Genomic DNA, 20,759 nt, shown 5'->3' with positions numbered 1-20,759 from the left:
AGGTGGGGTTCTGCATTAGATGGTTCTAAAAAAAAACAAAACAAAAAAAATGTTTAAATAATAATAAAACAAATAAAATAAAACAACCCATGTTCATGTTTTCACAGTTCGGGTAACATTGTGTGCCACCATTGGCATTTACAGAAGACAAGGTATGTATTTTGTTCCGACGTAGCACAAACAGTCAGTCATCCATGGCGTTAGGTCCACGGTGGAGGGTTTACCCACAATAAAAAATAAAAAAAATAAAAAAGTCTGTCACGACCTCAGACTCACATAAGTCCTGTCACGACCACGGGCAGTCAAACGCGTATGTCACGTCTTCAGACTTGCGATACAATCCTGTCACGACTACAGGCATTCGATAAAGAAAAAAAAAAGAAAAAAACCCTGTCATGACTACAGGTGTTCGTGTTACAACGTCTGTCACGTCCACAGACTCGCTATAAAGTCCTGTCACGTCCACAGGCAGTCTTGGCATACACTACGCGCACGTCCACAGGCTGGTCGAAGGCCTGTCACGCCTACAGGCACACCACTGCTCATTTGAACATCAGCACAAAGTCCTGTCACGCCCACAGGCACACGTACCGGGACGTCTTCTCAGTCATGGTCACTCCTGGGGTACTCCGACACTGGCCAGGGCCTGTCCCGTCTTCGGGCCTCACAGCCCGGGAGACCACTGGGGGCTATAACGCAGGTGGCAGTAGCACGCTTGTCAGCCACGGCACCCGCAGGGCGGACAGGCCCCTCACTGGCCAGGCACACGGACACGAGGTCATACTTCGCAGCCTGGGAAAAAGGGGGGTTCTGATAGCTCTCAATTAATAACCAATAGGAAGATGTCGCAAGAACTCACACCTGGAGGATCTTCCGCATCGCGGGATAGTGGGGACACCCAGTCGGAGCGAAGCGTGGGACCCTCTTTACGTTCCTGGACCATACCGAAGTTGTCCGCCGAGCTGCGCCGAAGGGGCATCCCCTTTCCGGCATCAGCAAGAAAAGCCGAGTTATATCGTCTTCTGATGTCTGATGTACCACCAGTGAGTCAGGACGAGGTTTCCATGGGTACCATTCAGACGTCACTCACCCAACTACACGCCATGATCAACGGTATGGCATCATTCATGTCAGACCTTCAGGCCAGAATGGAATCGGTGGAAGCCAGGTCTGCGGCGGCAGCATCAGCGACACCAACACCGGCGGAACCTGTGGCAGGGCCATCCGGCGCTTCGGGTGGGTCATTCCACTTTCCTTCAATTGCCCCATCCCACTTTATTCCAGCCAGTATCAGGCAGGACATATTGGAGGGCAAAGACGTCAACCTGGCGTCCCTGCTCATTGCGACACATGAGGCCCCGGACAATAGAATCATTGCGTGTGGGGAAGTCTCGGTAATCCTGAAGTCTAAGGACGCTAGGCTCAACAGGAAGTTGAACGCCATGGAATTCGTTCTGGCGTTCAGTTTATATCGGGACGTGATTTGCACAGTCAACCCGCATAGGAGGGCCGAGCTAGATCTATATATGTATAAAGTGGTGGAATTAGGTTACAAATATGGCGGCTCAGCATTCTTCGAATATCACCGGTCATTCTCAGCCAAGGCAGCAGCTGCCCTTGTTCAGTGTCAGCGCGTGCTGGATTGGTCTGACATAGACACAGAATTGTTCTGCCGCCATTTTGCAGGGCTCAAAGCTCCAACCTGCACTGTCTGCAACTCGTACTCCCATACTACGGGTTGGTGTTCTCAGATGGTCCACATAGCAGATCCAGCACTACCTTACTCTGCCCCAGGTCCATCAAATACCAAGCCAGCTTCCAGGGTTGATAAGTTAGGTCGTCCCATTAAATACCTTGGCAGGAGCCAGATATGTAACAATTATAACTACGCCATTTGTCACTACAACCAGTGCAGGTCGCTGCACCTGTGTGCGACTTGTTTTAGGGCCCATCCACGCGCAGCGTGCCCTCAAAGGAATCAAGGCCCATCGTGACTAAGCGTGGTCAACGTGGGTCTGCTGGCGGTATTCTTGGCTGAACATCCACACCCAGCCTGGGTCCAGTTCCTCATCCACGGCTTGACACACGGTTTTCATACAGGGCTTCTGGCGCTTCCTCAAACCACATTCGAATGTGACAATTTGCAGTCCGCAGCCAGAGACCCAGTTGATCCACACTGAGCTAGACCGGGGGTACTTGATAGGGCCGTTCAACCAACCTCCCTTCGCATGCTGGAGAGTTAATCCAGTAGGCATTGTGACCGGCAAATTCAATAATAAAAAACGCCTAATCTATGACTTGTCCGCCCCACATTCTTTACACATACCAAGCTTGAACTCTCTGATTCCATCCGAGGAATTCACTATGAAATACGCATCTATAGACGAAGCCATACAGGTCATAATCAGGTTAGGCAGAGGCACCTGGCTGTCAAAAGCAGACATCACCGATGCCTTCAAGTTACTTCCCATTCATCCTGAGTTATGGCAGTGGCATGGCATGAAATGGCAGGGTGCTTATTATTTCGCCAGTAAACTGACCTTCGGGTCAAAGTCCAGCCCCTGGTTGTTTGACCAGCTGGCCAGCGCGCTGCATTGGGTGTTGACCAACACCTTCAGGGCGAACCATGTCATCCACTACTTAGATGATTTTCTCCTGATAGAATCCCCAGATCAAGTACCGCAAGATTTACAAGTCCTGCGCACTGCGTTTTCAGACCTGAGTATTCCATTGGCCCCACACAAGGTGGAGGGACCCAGCACTGAGATCACTTTTCTAGGCATCCGCTTGAACACAGTGGACATGAAGGCCAGTCTTCCTCTGGACAAACTGGACAGAATCAAGACTGTCGTTCATAGACTAGCACAAGTGAGGGTAACCACCAGGGCAGATCTTCAGTCACTCCTTGGAATGTTGAATTTTGACATGCGCATCATGCCGCAGGGCAGGTCCTTCATTTCAAGGCTCCTGGCACTCCTCCTGCTAGCACCCTGCCAAGACAGTCCAATCCACCTGGACCAAGACGCCATTTATGACTTGTTAATGTGGGACAACTTCCTCTGCCAGTGGAACGGGGTTTCCCTCTTCATCCCGGTGGCATCCAGTAATTCCCCAGTGATCCATACAGACGCCTCGCCCGCTGCCGGCTTTGCAGCCATTCATGGCACTCACTGGTTCGCCCAGTCATGGCCGGTAGAGGTCTCCAGCATCTCAGGGTTTTCAAGGAGTTCCTCACTCTTTGAGATTTATCCCATAGTCAGGGCCGTCTTTTCCAATGGGCACGCTGGGCAGTTGCCCGGGGGCCCCACTTGCCTGGGGGCCCGCCTGCCCAGTGAACCCACCACCCGCGGGAACGGCCGCCTAACACACACAGGTTGCCCCCCCAGTTGAATACTAATGAGCGCTTCCATTATGGAAGCGCTCATTAGAACCGAGAGACCAGGAAGTGGTGAACGCTCTGTACTCACCACTTCCTGGTCCTCGGCTGTCGGCTGTGCAGGGCTGCGCACAGCGTGAGGGCGCTCTGTGACCTCACGCTGTGCGCGCCAGTTCAGAGCACAGAGTCGACTGAGGAGAGGCAGGCGGCGTCCAGGAGCAGGAGAGGTAAGTGATTTTTTATTTTATAAGAAAATGTGGCTGCTGGGGGCATAAGGGGGCTAATGGAGAGGCATATGGGGGCTAATGGAGAGGCATATGGGGGGCTAATGGAGAGGCATATGGGGGGCTAATGGAGAGAGGCATATGGGGGGCTAATGGAGAGAGGCATATGGGGGGCTAATGGAGAGGCATATGGGGGCTAATGGAGAGGCATATGGGGGCTAATGAGGCATATGGGGGCTAATGGAGAGGCATATGGGGGCTAATGGAGAGGCATATGGGGGCTAATGAGGCATATGGGGGCTAATGGAGAGGCATATGGGGGCTAATGGAGAGGCATATGGGGGCTAATGAGGCATATGGGGGCTAATGGAGAGGCATATGGGGGCTAATGGAGAGGCATATGGGGGCTAATGAGGCATATGGGGGCTAATGGAGAGGCATATGGGGGCTAATGAGGCATATGGGGGCTAATGGAGAGGCATATGGGGGCTAATGGAGAGGCATATGGGGGCTAATGAGGCATATGGGGGCTAATGGAGAGGCATATGGGGGCTAATGGAGAGGCATATGGGGGCTAATGAGGCATATGGGGGCTAATGGAGAGGCATATGGGGGCTAATGGAGAGGCATATGGGGGCTAATGAGGCATATGGGGGCTAATGGAGAGGCATATGGGGGCTAATGGAGAGGCATATGGGGGCTAATGGAGAGGCATATGGGGGCTAATGGAGAGGCATATGGGGGCTAATGGAGAGGCATATGGGGGCTAATGGAGAGGCATATGGGGGCTAATGGAGAGGCATATGGGGGCTAATGGAGAGGCATATGGGGGCTAATGAGGCATATGGGGGCTAATGGAGAGGCATATGGGGGCTAATGAGGCATATGGGGGCTAATGAGGCATATGGGGGCTAATGGAGAGGCATATGGGGGCTAATGGAGAGGCATATGGGGGCTAATGGAGAGGCATATGGGGTCTAATGACGCATATGGGGGCTAATGGAGAGGCATATGGGGGCTAATGAGGCATATGGGGGCTAATGGAGAGGCATATGGGGGCTAATGGAGAGGCATATGGGGGCTAATGAGGCATATGGGGGCTAATGGAGAGGCATATGGGGGCTAATGAGGCATATGGGGGCTAATGGAGAGGCATATGGGGGCTAATGGAGAGGCATATGGGGGCTAATGAGGCATATGGGGGCTAATGGAGAGGCATATGGGGGCTAATGGAGAGGCATATGGGGGCTAATGGAGAGGCATATGGGGGCTAATGAGGCATATGGGGGCTAATGGAGAGGCATATGGGGGCTAATGGAGAGGCATATGGGGGCTAATGGAGAGGCATATGGGGGCTAATGGAGAGGCATATGGGGGCTAATGGAGAGGCATATGGGGGCTAATGGAGAGGCATATGGGGGCTAATGAGGCATATGGGGGCTAATGGAGAGGCATATGGGGGCTAATGAGGCATATGGGGGCTAATGAGGCATATGGGGGCTAATGGAGAGGCATATGGGGGCTAATGAGGCATATGGGGGCTAATGGAGAGGCATATGGGGGCTAATGGAGAGGCATATGGGGGCTAATGAGGCATATGGGGGCTAATGGAGAGGCATATGGGGGCTAATGAGGCATATGGGGGCTAATGGAGAGGCATATGGGGGCTAATGGAGAGGCATATGGGGGCTAATGAGGCATATGGGGGCTAATGGAGAGGCATATGGGGGCTAATGGAGAGGCATATGGGGGCTAATGGAGAGGCATATGGGGGCTAATGAGGCATATGGGGGCTAATGGAGAGGCATATGGGGGCTAATGGAGAGGCATATGGGGGCTAATGAGGCATATGGGGGCTAATGAGGCATATGGGGGCTAATGGAGAGGCATATGGGGGCTAATGGAGAGGCATATGGGGGCTAATGGAGAGGCATATGGGGGCTAATGATGAGAGGCATATGGGGGCTAATGATGAGAGGCATATGGGGGCTAATGATGAGGCATATGGGGGCTAATGATGAGAGGCATATGGGGCTAATGATGAGAGGCATATGGGGCTAATGATGTGAGGCATATGGGGGCTAATGATGAGGCATATGGGGGCTAATGATGAGAGGCAGCATATGGGGGCTAATGATGAGAGGCAGCATATGGGGGCTAATGATGAGAGGCAGCATATGGGGGCTAATGAGAGGCATAATAACACTGTCATCCACAGATGCCCCCATAACAGTGTGTCTTCCACAGATCCACCATAACAGTGCGCCTGCGCACTGACGAGAGACAGAAAGAAGGGGAAAGAATCCACGGAAGCAAGCAGAGGACGGCACAGCAGACGACTGAACAGCTTCTTTTGTAAGTAAATAGTTTTATTATAAATGTATCCCTGCAGACCGCAATTCTCTCATATTTTGTAATCTTATTTATATATACTTATTTTGTTTTTGCCCCCCCATTTTTGACTGTGGTATCTTTGTGCCCCCCCTATATATTATTCCTATATTAAACACTGATTTTGTTGAAAGTACCAATAAATATCGCCTTATTGATAATTTGCATTTTTATTCTAGTGCGTGATTGTGTAGACAGGGCCCCAGTGCACTGTATTGCCCGGGGGCCTATAATGCTCTTAAGATGGCACTGCCCATAGTAGCAGCAGCCGTCACGTGGGGGGCACAGTGGAGCAACCAAACAGTCCTGTTTTTGACCGACAATGAGGCTCTCGCTGACATCCTAATGAAGGGCAGGTCAGCCTCCAGGCACATCATGGCGTTTGTGCAAAAGCTGGTGTGGCTGGCTCTGCAAAACAATTTCAATTTCATATGCACACACATAAGTCTCCAACGTAATGTTGCAGCCGATGCTCTATCTCGGTTTAACTTTCCCCTCTTCTTTCAGGTCTTTCCAGAGGCAGATCTCTTCCAAACACCAACCCCGCCTCATGGCCAGCTATTGTTGGAGTAGCACCTTTTCTCCAGATGGCTAAGAACCTCATGTCCGATTCTCTGTCCAGCAATACACGAAAGGCGTACAGGATGGCCTGGCGTTTGTTTAACAGGTTCAAATTCTCTTACCCTCCGGCCGGGGAAGGTCCTATCACTTGCCTGCTGGCGTTTATAGCTTTTTGCCACTCACAGCTGAATCTATGTTATAGCACCATTAAGCTGTACCTCGCGGGCATACAGCATCATTGGTATGTACAGTTCCCGGATCAACCATCGCTGTTCACGGCCCATCCAATCAAATCCTTGCTGAGGGGCATCCAGAAACAGGCTATCAGGAAAAAGCCTGCCAGGCAACCTTTCACCGGCAACATGGTTAGGACAGTGTCGGATGCTCTGGCCAATGACCCCTTCGGCCGATATATTAGCTCACTCGTCAGGGCGGCATTGTATCTGGCCTTCTACGGGTTCCTCAGGCCAGGGGAGTTCACTTGTGTACGATCATCAAACAAATTCTTGCGGAGGAACCAACTGGTTTGGGATGGTACGCATCTCATCCTCAGCTTGGACTCCAGCAAGACAGGCCGACCTGGGGAATCCGTGCAGGTCAGGTACTTTGTCACCAACAACAAGTGGTGCCCGGTGACGGTCCTACGCGAATGGTTGCGGTATTCCGGGAACGTGCCTGCGGAGGGCCCCCTCTTCCTGCTGGATGGGTTTCCCTTGAACATTCAGACCTTCCTCAGATACGTTCGCCTCTTGGTCTCCTCGTCAGGGGGCAACCCGTTAGCCATCACCGGGCATTCATTTCGTATAGGTGCCGCCTCCGCTACCTCCAAAAATAATGTACCGGCACACGTCATTCAGAAATTGGGCAGGTGGAAATCTGCATGCTACGCACGTTATGTTCCTGATCCTCAACAGGAAATGTCACTTGCATTCAATTATTTGTTGTAATTTCATTTAGAATACACAGATCCTAACCTTTCCTGCATCCGTGTGGTTTTTGGCCCCTTCAGGCTACCCTCTATACAGCAGTTCCGGCATAACTCTACTGCTTCAGGTAGGTACAGGTACATAGTTCTCAGCCAGCCGATCCTGGCACAAGTGTTAAGCAATGAAGGCATTGCTGGGTTTGTGCGGGGCCACACAGGGTTAAAAAGGCAGCCGAAGGTACCTGCTGCCGCACGTTCTCCGGCACGTCTGCCCACCCAACCCCCCCTTTTTCAACACATAATCCACACTGGGGTAGCCCCCCTCAGGCTACCCTCTATACAGCAGTTCCGGCATAACTCTACTGCTTCAGGTACATAGTTCTCAGCCAGCCGATCCTGGCACAACCCTAACTAAATCTCCCCAAGGTGGTCATAGCTCTGGTGGCCACTAGATGGAGCCAACACAGAGCACAGAGCCATGGACTGCACTGCCGGCAGTCACCACCAGAGGGAGCCTGCACCATCCAACGCTGCCCCATGGACTGTGTCGGCTCCAGCGGCCACCAGGGGGAGCCCACACAGTTACCAGCCTCCTGCAGCTCGTGGAGAAGAGCACAAGCAGGACGATCGGGTAAGTGCGCCGCAAAGATGACATGGGCCAGTGCGGGCATAAGGGGGGGGGGGGGGGGGGCCATACTGCTGACAAGGAACCTGCCTAACTAGTGGCACAGCGGCCCGTGCCAGACATTAAGGGGGGAGAAATTCGAATCGGGATCACGCTGACCCCTGCACCCTACGTTTCATGCCACGTGGGAGCCGAAGCTGCCTGGCAGACGCTCCGGTGCAGTGTGGCTCCCCCGTTACCTAGGGAGCCGGCACTGCCGGCCGGACTTGTGAGATCGAGACTGCAAGTGTGGCAGTCACTTACCTGATCCAGTAGCTGTGGTAGTAGTGTTTGCAAGGCGCACAAACGAACTTCTAGGAGCTTGAACAGAAGCAATCCTCACGCACGAAACGAGGCCAGAGTTGACACGTCATTCATTGAAGGAGGGGCAGAGGTGCCATGATATAGGCAACAGTGCCCCTCTCACAAATACAGGCCAATGAATCGGCCTTACCACTTGTCAATTGGAATCAAAAGGAGAAGAAGAAGAGGCGGCATTCCCCAATGTCGTCTAAAATGAATCTGCACTTTATTTCTTCCCATGTACATCCTGACATATGCAATAATTCCACACAAGCACAAGAAAGTAGCGTCGGCCGTTTCGCGCTCCCACTGACGCCATCACGCAATTGCGCCTCTCTTTATATGCCCCCACCCAGGATCGTCATGACAACCACTGACGCTCCTGGGAATTGGCAAATCTTAAAATCCTACTCGATCTACATAAAGATGATACAACAATGCTTTATATGACCTTGTGATGCTCTCCTCCAAAATTCTGATACTTCCACTGGGGGTTATATTTACCGAAGGAGCAGCTACCGCACCGACGCTTGCCTAGAGGTACTATGTCCTTCCTCACTAGTGATCCCTGCCATGATGCACATGGGAAGAAATAAAGTGAAGATGCGTTTTACACGACATTGGGGAGTGCCGCCTCTTCTTCTTTTGCTTTTCCTTTTGATTCCGATTTACAATATGTGATATTGGATGATGGGCACCGCTTACAGTACCGAGTAGGCTCAGATGTGTTGGCGTGTTATTCCGGTTCGTTGTTCGAGGGAACTCGGTAGTGCCCCCCCCCCACTTCTGTTTTTTTGAAGAATATAATAAATGCTATTTGCTGAAGTGACACGACCCCTTTAACTGCTTACAAAGGAAATAATCAAAATGTCTGGATTTCTTGTAATGTCTGCTGACGAGCCCAAAATAAGTGTTAACCCTTTCCTGCACAATGAGGTACATGTAGGTCACTGGCGGCATGTAATTCCCGCACAATGGCGTACATGTAGTCCATCACGATATCACAGACACAAAATCTGTGCCCGCATAATCCCCAGTGGGTGTGTGGATGTGACGGACCGTCATGTCCTGCAGGAACAGCCGGGATCAGAGAAGAATCTGATCAGAGATCGCCGTCAGCTGGATAAGGGGAACACTTCATGATGTGATGGAGACATCTCCAATCAGAGAGCAGCAGCCGGTGATCAGATTCTCCTCCTGTCCTGAAGACACCAAGGACAGAATCTGAAGTCACTTCCTCCATATATGATTCCATACCTGTGGTGACATCTCCTGGAATGTCCTCCTCCACCTCACTCCGACGTGGTGGATCGTCCATCATCCTCTCTTCTTTATCCTCCACTTTAATATCAGTCAGATCTTCCCCCTGATTTGTCATCTGTAACAATTCAGTACAATACAGCAGACAGGTGGGAAATCTAACAGATCCACAGAAGAGACCCCCACAATCTATGACCCCTCTATGACTGCAGGACCCCCCTATATAGATGTGTATAGGGCTCAGCTCCATCTACCTGAGGGTTCTCTGGGACCTTCTCCTCTGGACAGTCCTGGGAATACAGAGGACGGGGACATCTCTCTAGTGGATTTCTCCTCCTGGATCCATCTGTGGAGACACAAGCACACAGTGACTGAATACATGGCCTCCTGTAGATCTGTCTATAGATCAGACTCTTCAGCTCCTTCACTTCTAGGTTTAGTTATCAGGGGGAAATAATATTCTGCTCCTCACCCCCTAGGCTGAGGTCCCAGCACCAAGGAGACCACAGGCCCAAAGTATCCTCTGGTCTATGAGAGTGAATGGCGGGCAGTGGAAGACAGCTCCTTCTCCACAATAGTACATGCTGAGGATACAGGTATAAGTGGCATTGCCAGGGGTGGGATTCTTTATATAGCCCCCACTTCACTAAATGACACCCTACTTATGAGGTAAAGTTCTAGAGAGAAAACCCACAGCGAAGACCTTCATCAGTTAGACACAGTATATGGTGGAAGGAAAACAACTACTCCCAGTCTCCTCTCCATCAGGCTCCGAGGTGTTGAAGAAAGTTCTACATCTATATCCTCCTCCAAGTCTCCTTTCCCTGGGAAGACAATTCCTTTCTTCTAAGGAGCTGTTATGCTGAATGGGGAAAGAAGAAGAATATCTGATGACGTTTACTGGATATTTCCTGTGAGCCCATGACGGCTCCATGACAGAGACTGCCGCCCTGCTGGACAGGAACAGGAACCTGTGAGATCACTGATCCTCCTCTGTAGGATTCATTAGAAGGTCAGTTATGTCCATCTTGGGTTGATCCTTCTGACAGATCCAGTCTTATCGATGTATTTTTATCATGAGAAAATACGTGAGCAGTTTTCAAATAAACTCTCTAGGATGAAATGGAGCTCATGCCCCAGAAGATGAAAACAAGACGAAGCTGAGGTTGGACATTTTTATGGACTGGGAGATTTTAAATCCTTTGTAAGAATAATAAAGGCTCATTGGAAAGTGTACGGACATCAGTTCCTGTCCTTGGTGCCTTCAGGGCAGGAGGAGAATCTGATCACTGGCTGCTGCTCTCTGATTGGAGATGTCTCCATCACATCATGGAGTGTTCCCCTTATCCAGCAGACGGTGATCTCTGATCAGATTCTTCTCTGATCCCGGCTGTTCCTCCAGGACAGCAGAACATCTGTGCGGAGGGTTCCCTAATATCTCCCTCTGACAGAAGCTCCAACGTCAGGCTCAGGGCCGGGAGCAAATGAGCACAATGGGGGCACTATATGGGGTCATTTTTACCGGCAAATTATGGGGAGGAACTATGGAGAAGGGGATGAAAGAAGCACTATGGGGGCAGAATATAGGGGTATTTTATACTGGCACAAATTATGGGAGCGATATGGGGATATTAGCTCAACTAGGGGCACTAAGAGGGGGGATTTTTGTACTGACACACATTATAAGGAGAATTACTACTACTGGGGGGCACGGTGCTGAGCTTCCTTATTGAATAAAAAGCCATCAAAAAGGTTTATATATGCAAAAATAGTAAAAACTACAACTTTATATATATATATATATATATAATTATAATACATGCAGTTTCACTGCCGTATGGGTCATGCAAAAATGCCACAAGGGGTCCCACTGCGACTATCGCCCAAGGGCCCACATGAACCTGCAGCCGGCAATGGTCAAGCTCTACACAGTCACACAGGGGCGGACATTGCCCATTATCTCAATGTATAATCTACAATGTATACGCTGCGGAACACGGATTTCACAGGACGTCTCTGATAGAGCAGTGTAGTCTACTATACCGGACCAACGGAGGCCAGAAGGACACGCTCTCATCATGTGACTGGAGACCTATGGATATGACCGACATATAAAGAACACGTATCCTCTAATGTAATGTGAGAAGAAACTATGGAGCTCCTCCATTACATGTCACTGCACACACGTGTATACACTGCACATAACGGGTCTTACCTTGTGATATAAGAGGCTGGTTTCCTCCATTACATGTCACTGCACACACGTGTATACACTGCACATGACGGCTCTTACCTTGTGATATAAGAGGCTTGTGCTCCTCCATTACATGTCACTGCACACACGTGTATACACTGCACATGACGGCTCTTACCTTGTGATATAAGAGGCTGGTGCTCCTCCATTACATGTCACTGCACACACGTGTATACACTGCACATGACGGCTCTTACCCTGTGATATAAGAGGCTGGTGTCCTCCATTACATGTCACTGCACACACCTGTATACACTGCACATGACGGCTCTTACCCTGTGATATAAGAGGCTGGTGTCCTCCATTACATGTCACTGGACACACGTGTATACACTGCACATGAAGGCTCTCACCTTGTGATATAAGAGGCTGGTGCTCCTCCATTACATGTCACTGCACACACGTGTATACACTGCACATGACGGCTCTTACCTTGTGATATAAGAGGCTGCTTTCCTCCATTACATGTCACTGTACACACGTGTATACACTGCACATGACGGCTCTTACCTTGTGATATAAGAGGCTTGTGCTCCTCCATTACATGTCACTGCACACACGTGTATACACTGCACATGACGGCTCTTACCTTGTGATATAAGAGGCTGGTGCTCCTCCATTACATGTCACTGCACACACGTGTATACACTGCACATGACGGCTCTTACCCTGTGATATAAGAGGCTGGTGTCCTCCATTACATGTCACTGCACACACGTGTATACACTGCACATGAAGGCTCTCACCTTGTGATATAAGAGGCTGGTGCTCCTCCATTACATGTCACTGCACACACGTGTATACACTGCACATGACGGCTCTTACCTTGTGATATAAGAGGCTGGTTTCCTACATTACATGTCACTGCACACACGTGTATACACTGCACATGACGGCTCTTACCTTGTGATATAAGAGGCTGGTGCTCCTCCATTACATGTCAATGCACACACGTGTATACACTGCACATGACGGCTCTTACCTTGTGATATAAGAGGCTGGTGCTCCTCCATTACATGTCACTGCACACACGTGTATACACTGCACATGACGGCTCTTACCTTGTGATATAAGAGGCTGGTTTCCTCCATTACATGTCACTGCACACACGTGTATACACTGCACATGACGGCTCTTACCCTGTGATATAAGAGGCTGGTTTCCTCTATTACATGTCACTGCACACACGTGTATACACTGCACATGACGGCTCTTACCTTGTGATATAAGAGGCTGGTGCTCCTCCATTACATGTCACTGCACACACGTGTATACACTGCACATGACGGCTCTTACCCTGTGATATAAGAGGCTGGTGCTCCTCCATTACATGTCACTGCACACACGTGTATACACTGCACATGACGGCTCTCACCTTGTGATATAAGAGGCTGGTGCTCCTCCATTACATGTCACTGCACACACGTGTATACACTGCACATGACGGCTCTTACCTTGTGATATAAGAGGCTGGTTTCCTACATTACATGTCAATGCACACACGTGTATACACTGCACATGACGGCTCTTACCTTGTGATATAAGAGGCTGGTGCTCCTCCATTACATGTCACTGCACACACGTGTATACACTGCACATGACGGCTCTTACCTTGTGATATAAGAGGCTGGTTTCCTCCATTACATGTCACTGCACACACGTGTATACACTGCACATGACGGCTCTTACCCTGTGATATAAGAGGCTGGTTTCCTCCATTACATGTCACTGCACACACGTGTATACACTGCACATGACGGCTCTTACCTTGTGATATAAGAGGCTGGTGCTCCTCCATTACATGCCACTGCACACACGTGTATACACTGCACATGACGGCTCTTACCCTGTGATATAAGAGGCTGGTGCTCCTCCATTACATGTCACTGCACACACGTGTATACACTGCACATGACGGCTCTCACCTTGTGATATAAGAGGCTGATGCTCCTCCATTACATGTCACTGCACACACGTGTATACACTGCACATGATGGCTCTTACCTTGTGATATAAGAGGCTGGTTTCCTCCATTACATGTCACTGCACACACGTGTATACACTGCACATGACGGCTCTTACCCTGTGATACAAGAGGCTGGTGCTCCTCCATTACATATCACTGCACACACGTGTATACACTGCACATGACGGCTCTTACCTTGTGATATAAGAGGCTGGTGCTCCTCCATTACATGTCACTGCACACACGTGTATACACTGCACATGACTGCTCTTACCTTGTGATATAAGAGGCTGGTTTCCTCCATTACATGTCACTGCACACACGTGTATACACTGCACATGACGGCTCTTACCTTGTGATATAAGAGGCTGGTGCTCCTCCATTACATGTCACTGCACACACGTGTATACACTGCACATGACGGCTCTTACCTTGTGATATAAGAGGCTGGTGCTCCTCCATTACATGTCACTGCACACACGTGTATACACTGCACATGACGGCTCTTACCCTGTGATATAAGAGGCTGGTGCTCCTCCATTACATGTCACTGCACACACGTGTATACACTGCTCATGATGGCTCTTACCTTGTGATATAAGAGGCTGGTGCTCCTTCATTACATGTCACTGCACACACGTGTATACAGTGCACATGATGGTTCTTACCTTGTGATTAAATAGGCTGGTGCTCCTTCATTACATGTCACTGCACACGCGTGTATACACTGCACATGACGGTTCTTACCTTGTGATTAAATAGGCTGGTGCTCCTCCATTACATGTCACTGCACACACGTGTGTACACTGCACATGATGGCTCTTACCTTGTGATATAAGAGGCTGGTGCTCCTTCATTACATGTCACTGCACACACGTGTATACACTGCACATGACGGCTCTTACCTTGTGATATAAGAGGCTGGTGCTCCTCCATTACATGTCACTGCACACGCGTGTATACACTGCACATGACGGTTCTTACCTTGTGATTAAATAAGCTGGGGCTCCTCCATTACATGTCACTGCACACACGTGTACACACTGCACATGACTGCTCTTACCTTGTGATATAAGATGTTGGTGCGCCTCCATTACATGTCACTGAACACATATGTATACACTGCACATGACGGCTCTTACCTTGTGATATAAGAGGCTGGTGCTCCTCCATTACATGTCACTGCACACACGTGTATACACTGCACATGACGGCTCTTACCTTGTGATATAAGAGGCTGGTGCTCCTGCATTACATGTCACTGCACACACGTGTACACACTGCACATGACGGGTCTTACCCTGTGATTAAAGAGGCTGGTGCTCCTCCATTACATGTCACTGCACTCACGTGTACACACTGCACATGACGGCTCTTACCTTGTGATATAAGAGGCTGGTGCTCCTCCATTACATGTCACTGCACACACGTGTATACACAGCACATGACGGGTCTTACCTTGTGATATAAGAGGCTGGTGCTCCTCCATTACATGTCACTGCACACACGTGTATACACTGCACATGACGGCTCTTACCTTGTGATATAAGAGGCCAGTACTCTTCCATTACATGTCACTGCACACACGTGTACACACTGCACATGACGGCTCTTACCTTGTGATATAAGATGCTGGTGCGCCTCCATTACATGTCACTGCACACACGTGTACACACTGCACATGACGGGTCTTACCTTGTGATATAAGATGCTGGTGCTCCTCGATTACATGTCACTGCACACACGTGTATACACTGCACATGATGGGTCTTACCTTGTGATATAAGAGGCTGGTGCTCCTCCATTACATGTCACTGCACACACGTGTATACACTGCACATGACGGCTCTTACCTTGTGATATAAGAGGCTGGTGCTCCTCCATTACATGTCACTGCACACACGTGTATACACTGCACATGACGGCTCTTACCTTGTGATATAAGAGGCTGGTGCTCCTCCATTACATGTCACTGCACACACGTGTATACACTGCACATGACGGCTCTTACCTTGTGATATAAGAGGCTGGTGCTCCTCCATTACATGTCACTGCACACATGTGTATACACTGCACATGACGGCTCTTACCTTGTGATATAAGAGGCTGGTGCTCCTCCATTACATGTCACTGCACACACGTGTATACACTGCACATGACGGCTCTTACCCTGTGATATAAGAGGCTGGTGCTCCTCCATCATGGCCTCCTTGTACAGATGCTTGTGTCCTTCTATATACTCCCACTCCTCCATGGAGAAATAGACAGTGACGTCCTGACACCTTACAGGAACCTGACAACACAATGACACCGTCATCACCCAGACCCCTCCAGTGCTGTTACTGGAGAATTTCCCAGCATTCCCAGCAGTGTCACCTCTCCAGTCAGCAGCTCCATCATCTTGTGGGTGAGCTCTAGGATCTTCTGCTCATGTATCAGGGGGTGAGGGGAAGGCTCTGTGATGGGGGGAGGGGTCCTGCTCCGCACTCCTGACTCCTGGAGATGGATGATGGGAGTCACACAGTCCCCCGATGTCTTCTTCACTATTGTGTGCTCCTGTGGATGGAGAGAGACACTTAGGGAATAAACCTGCAATGTATAGAAATAAGGGGGCTCTCCTGTATTCTGTAAGGAAAGGGTGCACTAATCCCAGTGACTCACCCTGTCGCTAGAGGTAGTTCAGTTGAGAATAGTGGAAGAGATTGACACTCCACTTCCAGGATCACTATGAGAAACAATTTATTTCTTAGGCCATATACAGTTGCAATAAAAAGTATGTGAACCCTTTGGAATGATATTGATTTCTGCACAAATTGGTCATAAAATGTGATCTGATCTTCATCTAAGTCACAACAGTAGACAATCACAGTCGGCTTAAACTAATAACACACAAAAAATTAAATGTTACCATGTTTTTATTGAACACACCATGTAAACATTCCCAGTACAGGTGGAAAAAGTATGTGAACCCTTGGATTTAATAACTGGTTGAACCTCCTTTGGCAGCAATAACTTCAACCAAACGTTTCCTGTAGTTGCAGATCAGACGTGCACAACGGTCAGGAGTAATTCTTGACCATTCCTCTTTACAGAACTGTTTCAGTTCAGCAATATTCTTGGGATGTCTGGTGTGAATCGCTTTCTTGAAGTCATGCCACAGCATCTCAATCGGGTTGAGGTCAGGACTCTGACTGGGCCACTCCAGAAGGAGTATTTTCTTCTCTTTAAGTCATTCTGTTGTTGATTTACTTTTCTGCTTTGGGTTGTTTTCCTGTTGCAACACCCATCTTCTGTTGAGCTTCAGCTGGTGGACAGATGGCCTTAAGTTCTCCTGCTAAATGTCTTGATAAACTTGGGAATTCCTTTTTCCTTCGATGATAGCAATCCATCCAGGCCATGACACAGTAAAGCAGCCCCAAACCATGATGGCCCCACCACCATACTTCACAGTTGGGATGAGGTTTTGATGTTGGTGTGCTGTGCCTCTTTTTCTCCACACATAGTGTTGTGTGTTTCTTCCAAACAACTAAACTTTGGTTTCATCTGTCCACAGAATATTTTGCCAGTACTGCTGTGAAACATCCAGGTGCTCTTGTGCAAACTGTAAACGTGCAGCAATGTTTTTTTTTTTGAACAGCAGTGGCTTCCTCTGTGGTATCCTCCCATGAAATCTATTCTTGTTTAGTGTTTTACATATCGTAGATTCGCTAACAGGGATGTTAGCATATGCCAGAGACTTTTGTAAGTCTTTAGCTGACACTCTAGGATTCTTCTTCACCTCATTGAGAAGTCTGTGCTGTGCTCCTTCAGTCATCTTTACAGGACGGCCACTCCTAGGAAGAGTAGCAGCAGTGCTGAACTTTCTCCATTTATAGACAATTTTTCTTACCGTGGACTGATGAACAGCAAGGCTTTTGGAGATACTTTTATAACCCTTTCCAACTTTATGCAAGTTCTTAATCGTAGGTCTTCTGAGAGCTCTTTTTTGCGAGGCATCATTCACATCAGGCAATGCTTCTTGTGAAAAGCAAACCCAGAACTGGTGTGTGTTTTTTATAGGGCAGGGCAGCTGTAACCAACACCTCCAATCTCATCTCATTGATTGGACTCCAGTTGGCTGACACCTCACTCCAATTAGCTCTTGGAGATGTCATTAGTCTAGGGGTTCACATACTTTTTCCACCTGCACTGTGAATGTTTACATGGTGTGTTCAATAAAAACATGGCAACATTTAATTCTTTGTGTGTTATTAGTTTAAGGAGACTGTGATTGTCTATTGTTGTGACTTAGATGAAGATCAGATCACATTTTATGACCAATTTGTGCAGAAATCGATATCATTACAAAGGGTTCACATACTTTTTCTTTCAACTGTACATAGTAAACATAAAATAGAGGAGGTCGTGGCCTGACGCGGCATGGTGTGAGACGCACATGTAAGCGCTCCTGCCGGTATCCTGACAAACCCATCCATGGTACCTGTACTTCGCACGCTGAAGCGGCAACAGAGGGGTGAGACTTGCGGGGCAACAGAAAGGAGTCCTCTGGAGCAAAGAATAATGCCCAGGAAGGCTAAATTGGCACCCAGACCGGAGCGTGAGATACAGCCACAACATGGCGCCGGTGAGGAAGAAGGAGAGGACCCAAAAGACAGGCTGAGTCGCGATCTAGCTGCGCGGCTCAGCAAATATGCCCGTGCTTCAGAGGAGGGAAGGGAGAGGCACAGAGACGTGATGGTGGCGGATTCCTCGTCAGATGAAGAGGTCTTCAGAAGGAGAAAGCAGAGATGATGGGGCCCGGGCACATAAAACGCCTGGTAAACAAACAAGGGCAGCCAGGGAAGGCCATGTTTCTTCTGAGAAGGAACCGACTCTAAAAGATGTTGTTATGTCGGCAGTGGCACACTGTATACACCACTCTCAAATCCCTATCTTTGCAAGTGGGGAACTTAAGAGAAGATTTATTACTCATAGGGAATGAATTACATAAAATTGCAGAGAGAACCACTAAAGTGGAAAAAAGGGTGTCTGGCCTAGAAGATGAAACCGGTCCTCTCAAAATGGCGGCAAAGACGACCGCCCGTGATATTGCTGCTCTGTTTGCGAAAACAGACGACCTGGAGAATAGGTCGCGACGCGACATCAGAATTGTGGGCGTCCGTGAAAAAGTGGAAGGAGTAAACGCTACTGACTACATTGAGAAGTGGATATCGCAAAAGTTCCAAGACAAGGGCTTATCGTCTCTATATGCTGTGGAACGGGCGCACAGGGTGCCCACGAGACCGCTCCCCCCAGGCAGACCACCATGTCCGATTCTAGCTAAAATACTTCATCACAAAGACAGACACGTGATCATCCAGATTTATCTATTAATGGAGTACAGATATCATTCTTTCCGGACTATTCCACTGAAAGGGTTTCTGTCACATGAAAAATGGGTATTAAGCTGGCTGATGTTAGCGATGTGCTAATGTCAGCTGAACATAACTATATTAGCGCCATCTCACTGCCTGCCGCCGTTATTGAGGAAAACAAACAGCCGGCGAGCGCCCTTCACTCACTGCACCGTATACTGAATGGGACGGCTCAGGCGTGAGATTTACACGTCAGAGTGGCAGGAAGAGAGCAGCGCTGCCTGGCCCTGTCAATCAAGAGAAGAAGGGCGTGAAAAGATGTGGGCAAACGGAGCCTCTAGGAGCAGGGGCAATATTGGTTAATTCTTAAATGGTCGGTCAATGCTGAAGTGTGGGGGTGGGGGGGGGGGTGTTCGGGTATATTGGGAGTTGGGCTTCAGGGCACTGTTATAATGGTAACTGTTTCCAATATCTGAAGGAAATTATTCTGTGTAATCATATGACCACAATGTGTACAGTCGTGGCCAAAAGTTTTGAGAACGACACAAATATTAGTTTTCACAAAGTTTGCTGCTAAACTGCTTTTAGATCTTTGTTTCAGTTGTTTCTGTGATGTAGTGAAATATAATTACACTCCCTTCATACGTTTCAAAGGCTTTTATCGACAATTACATGACATTTATGCAAAGAGTCAGTATTTGCAGTGTTGGCCCTTCTTTTTCAGGACCTCTGCAATTCGACTGGGCATGCTCTCAATCAACTTCTGGGCCAATTCCTGACTGATAGCAACCCATTCTTTCATCATCACTTCTTGGAGTTTGTCAGAATTAGTGGGTTTTTGTTTGTCCACCCGCCTCTTGAGGATTGACCACAATGGGATTAAGATCTGGGGAGTTTCCAGGCCATGGACCCAAAATGTCAACGTTTTGGTCCCCGAGCCACTTAGTTATCACTTTTGCCTTATGGCACGGTGCTCCATCGTGCTGGAAAATGCATTGTTCTTCACCAAACTGTTGTTGGAAGAAGTTGCTGTTGGAGGGTGTTTTGGTACCATTCTTTATTTATGGCTGTGTTTTTGGGCAAAATTGTGAGTGAGCCCACTCCCTTGGATGAGAAGCAACCCCACACATGAATGGTCTCAGGATGCTTTACTGTTGGCATGACACAGGACTGATGGTAGCGCTCACCTTTTCTTCTCCGGACAAGCCTTTTTCCAGATGCCCCAAACAATCGGAAAGAGGCTTCATCGGAGAATATGACTTTGCCCCAGTCCTCAGCAGTCCATTCACCATACTTTCTGCAGAAGATCAATCTGTCCCTGATGTTTTTTTTGGAGAGAAGTGGCTTCTTTGCTGCCCTTCTTGACACCAGGCCATCTTCCAAAAGTCTTTGCCTCACTGTGCGTGCAGATGCGCTCACACCTGCCTGCTGCCATTCCTGAGCAAGCTCTGCACTGGTGGCACTCCGATCCCGCAGCTGAA

General features: G+C 48.9%; 1 protein-coding gene across 1 annotated transcript in view; it reads right to left on the bottom strand.

Moving 5' to 3' along the window:
• Positions 1–10,007, bottom strand: part of LOC120991131 (gastrula zinc finger protein XlCGF57.1-like) — a 255,421-nt gene extending 245,414 nt beyond the window's left edge. Inside the window, exons 1-2 of the mRNA XM_040420028.1 lie at positions 9,959–10,007; positions 9,702–9,822 (exon numbers count right to left, since the gene is read on the bottom strand). Coding sequence (XP_040275962.1) covers positions 9,702–9,822 — 121 coding nt within the window. The 5' untranslated portion in view covers positions 9,959–10,007. The remainder of the gene's footprint in view (positions 1–9,701; positions 9,823–9,958) is intronic.
• Between the last annotated feature and the right edge of the window lie 10,752 nt (positions 10,008–20,759).

This window comes from Bufo bufo, chromosome 2, assembly GCF_905171765.1.
Source record: "Bufo bufo chromosome 2, aBufBuf1.1, whole genome shotgun sequence".
Lineage (NCBI taxonomy): Eukaryota > Metazoa > Chordata > Amphibia > Anura > Bufonidae > Bufo > Bufo bufo.
The sequence above is the reverse complement of the archived record's forward strand: the minus strand, read 5'-3'. Positions and strand labels throughout refer to the sequence as shown.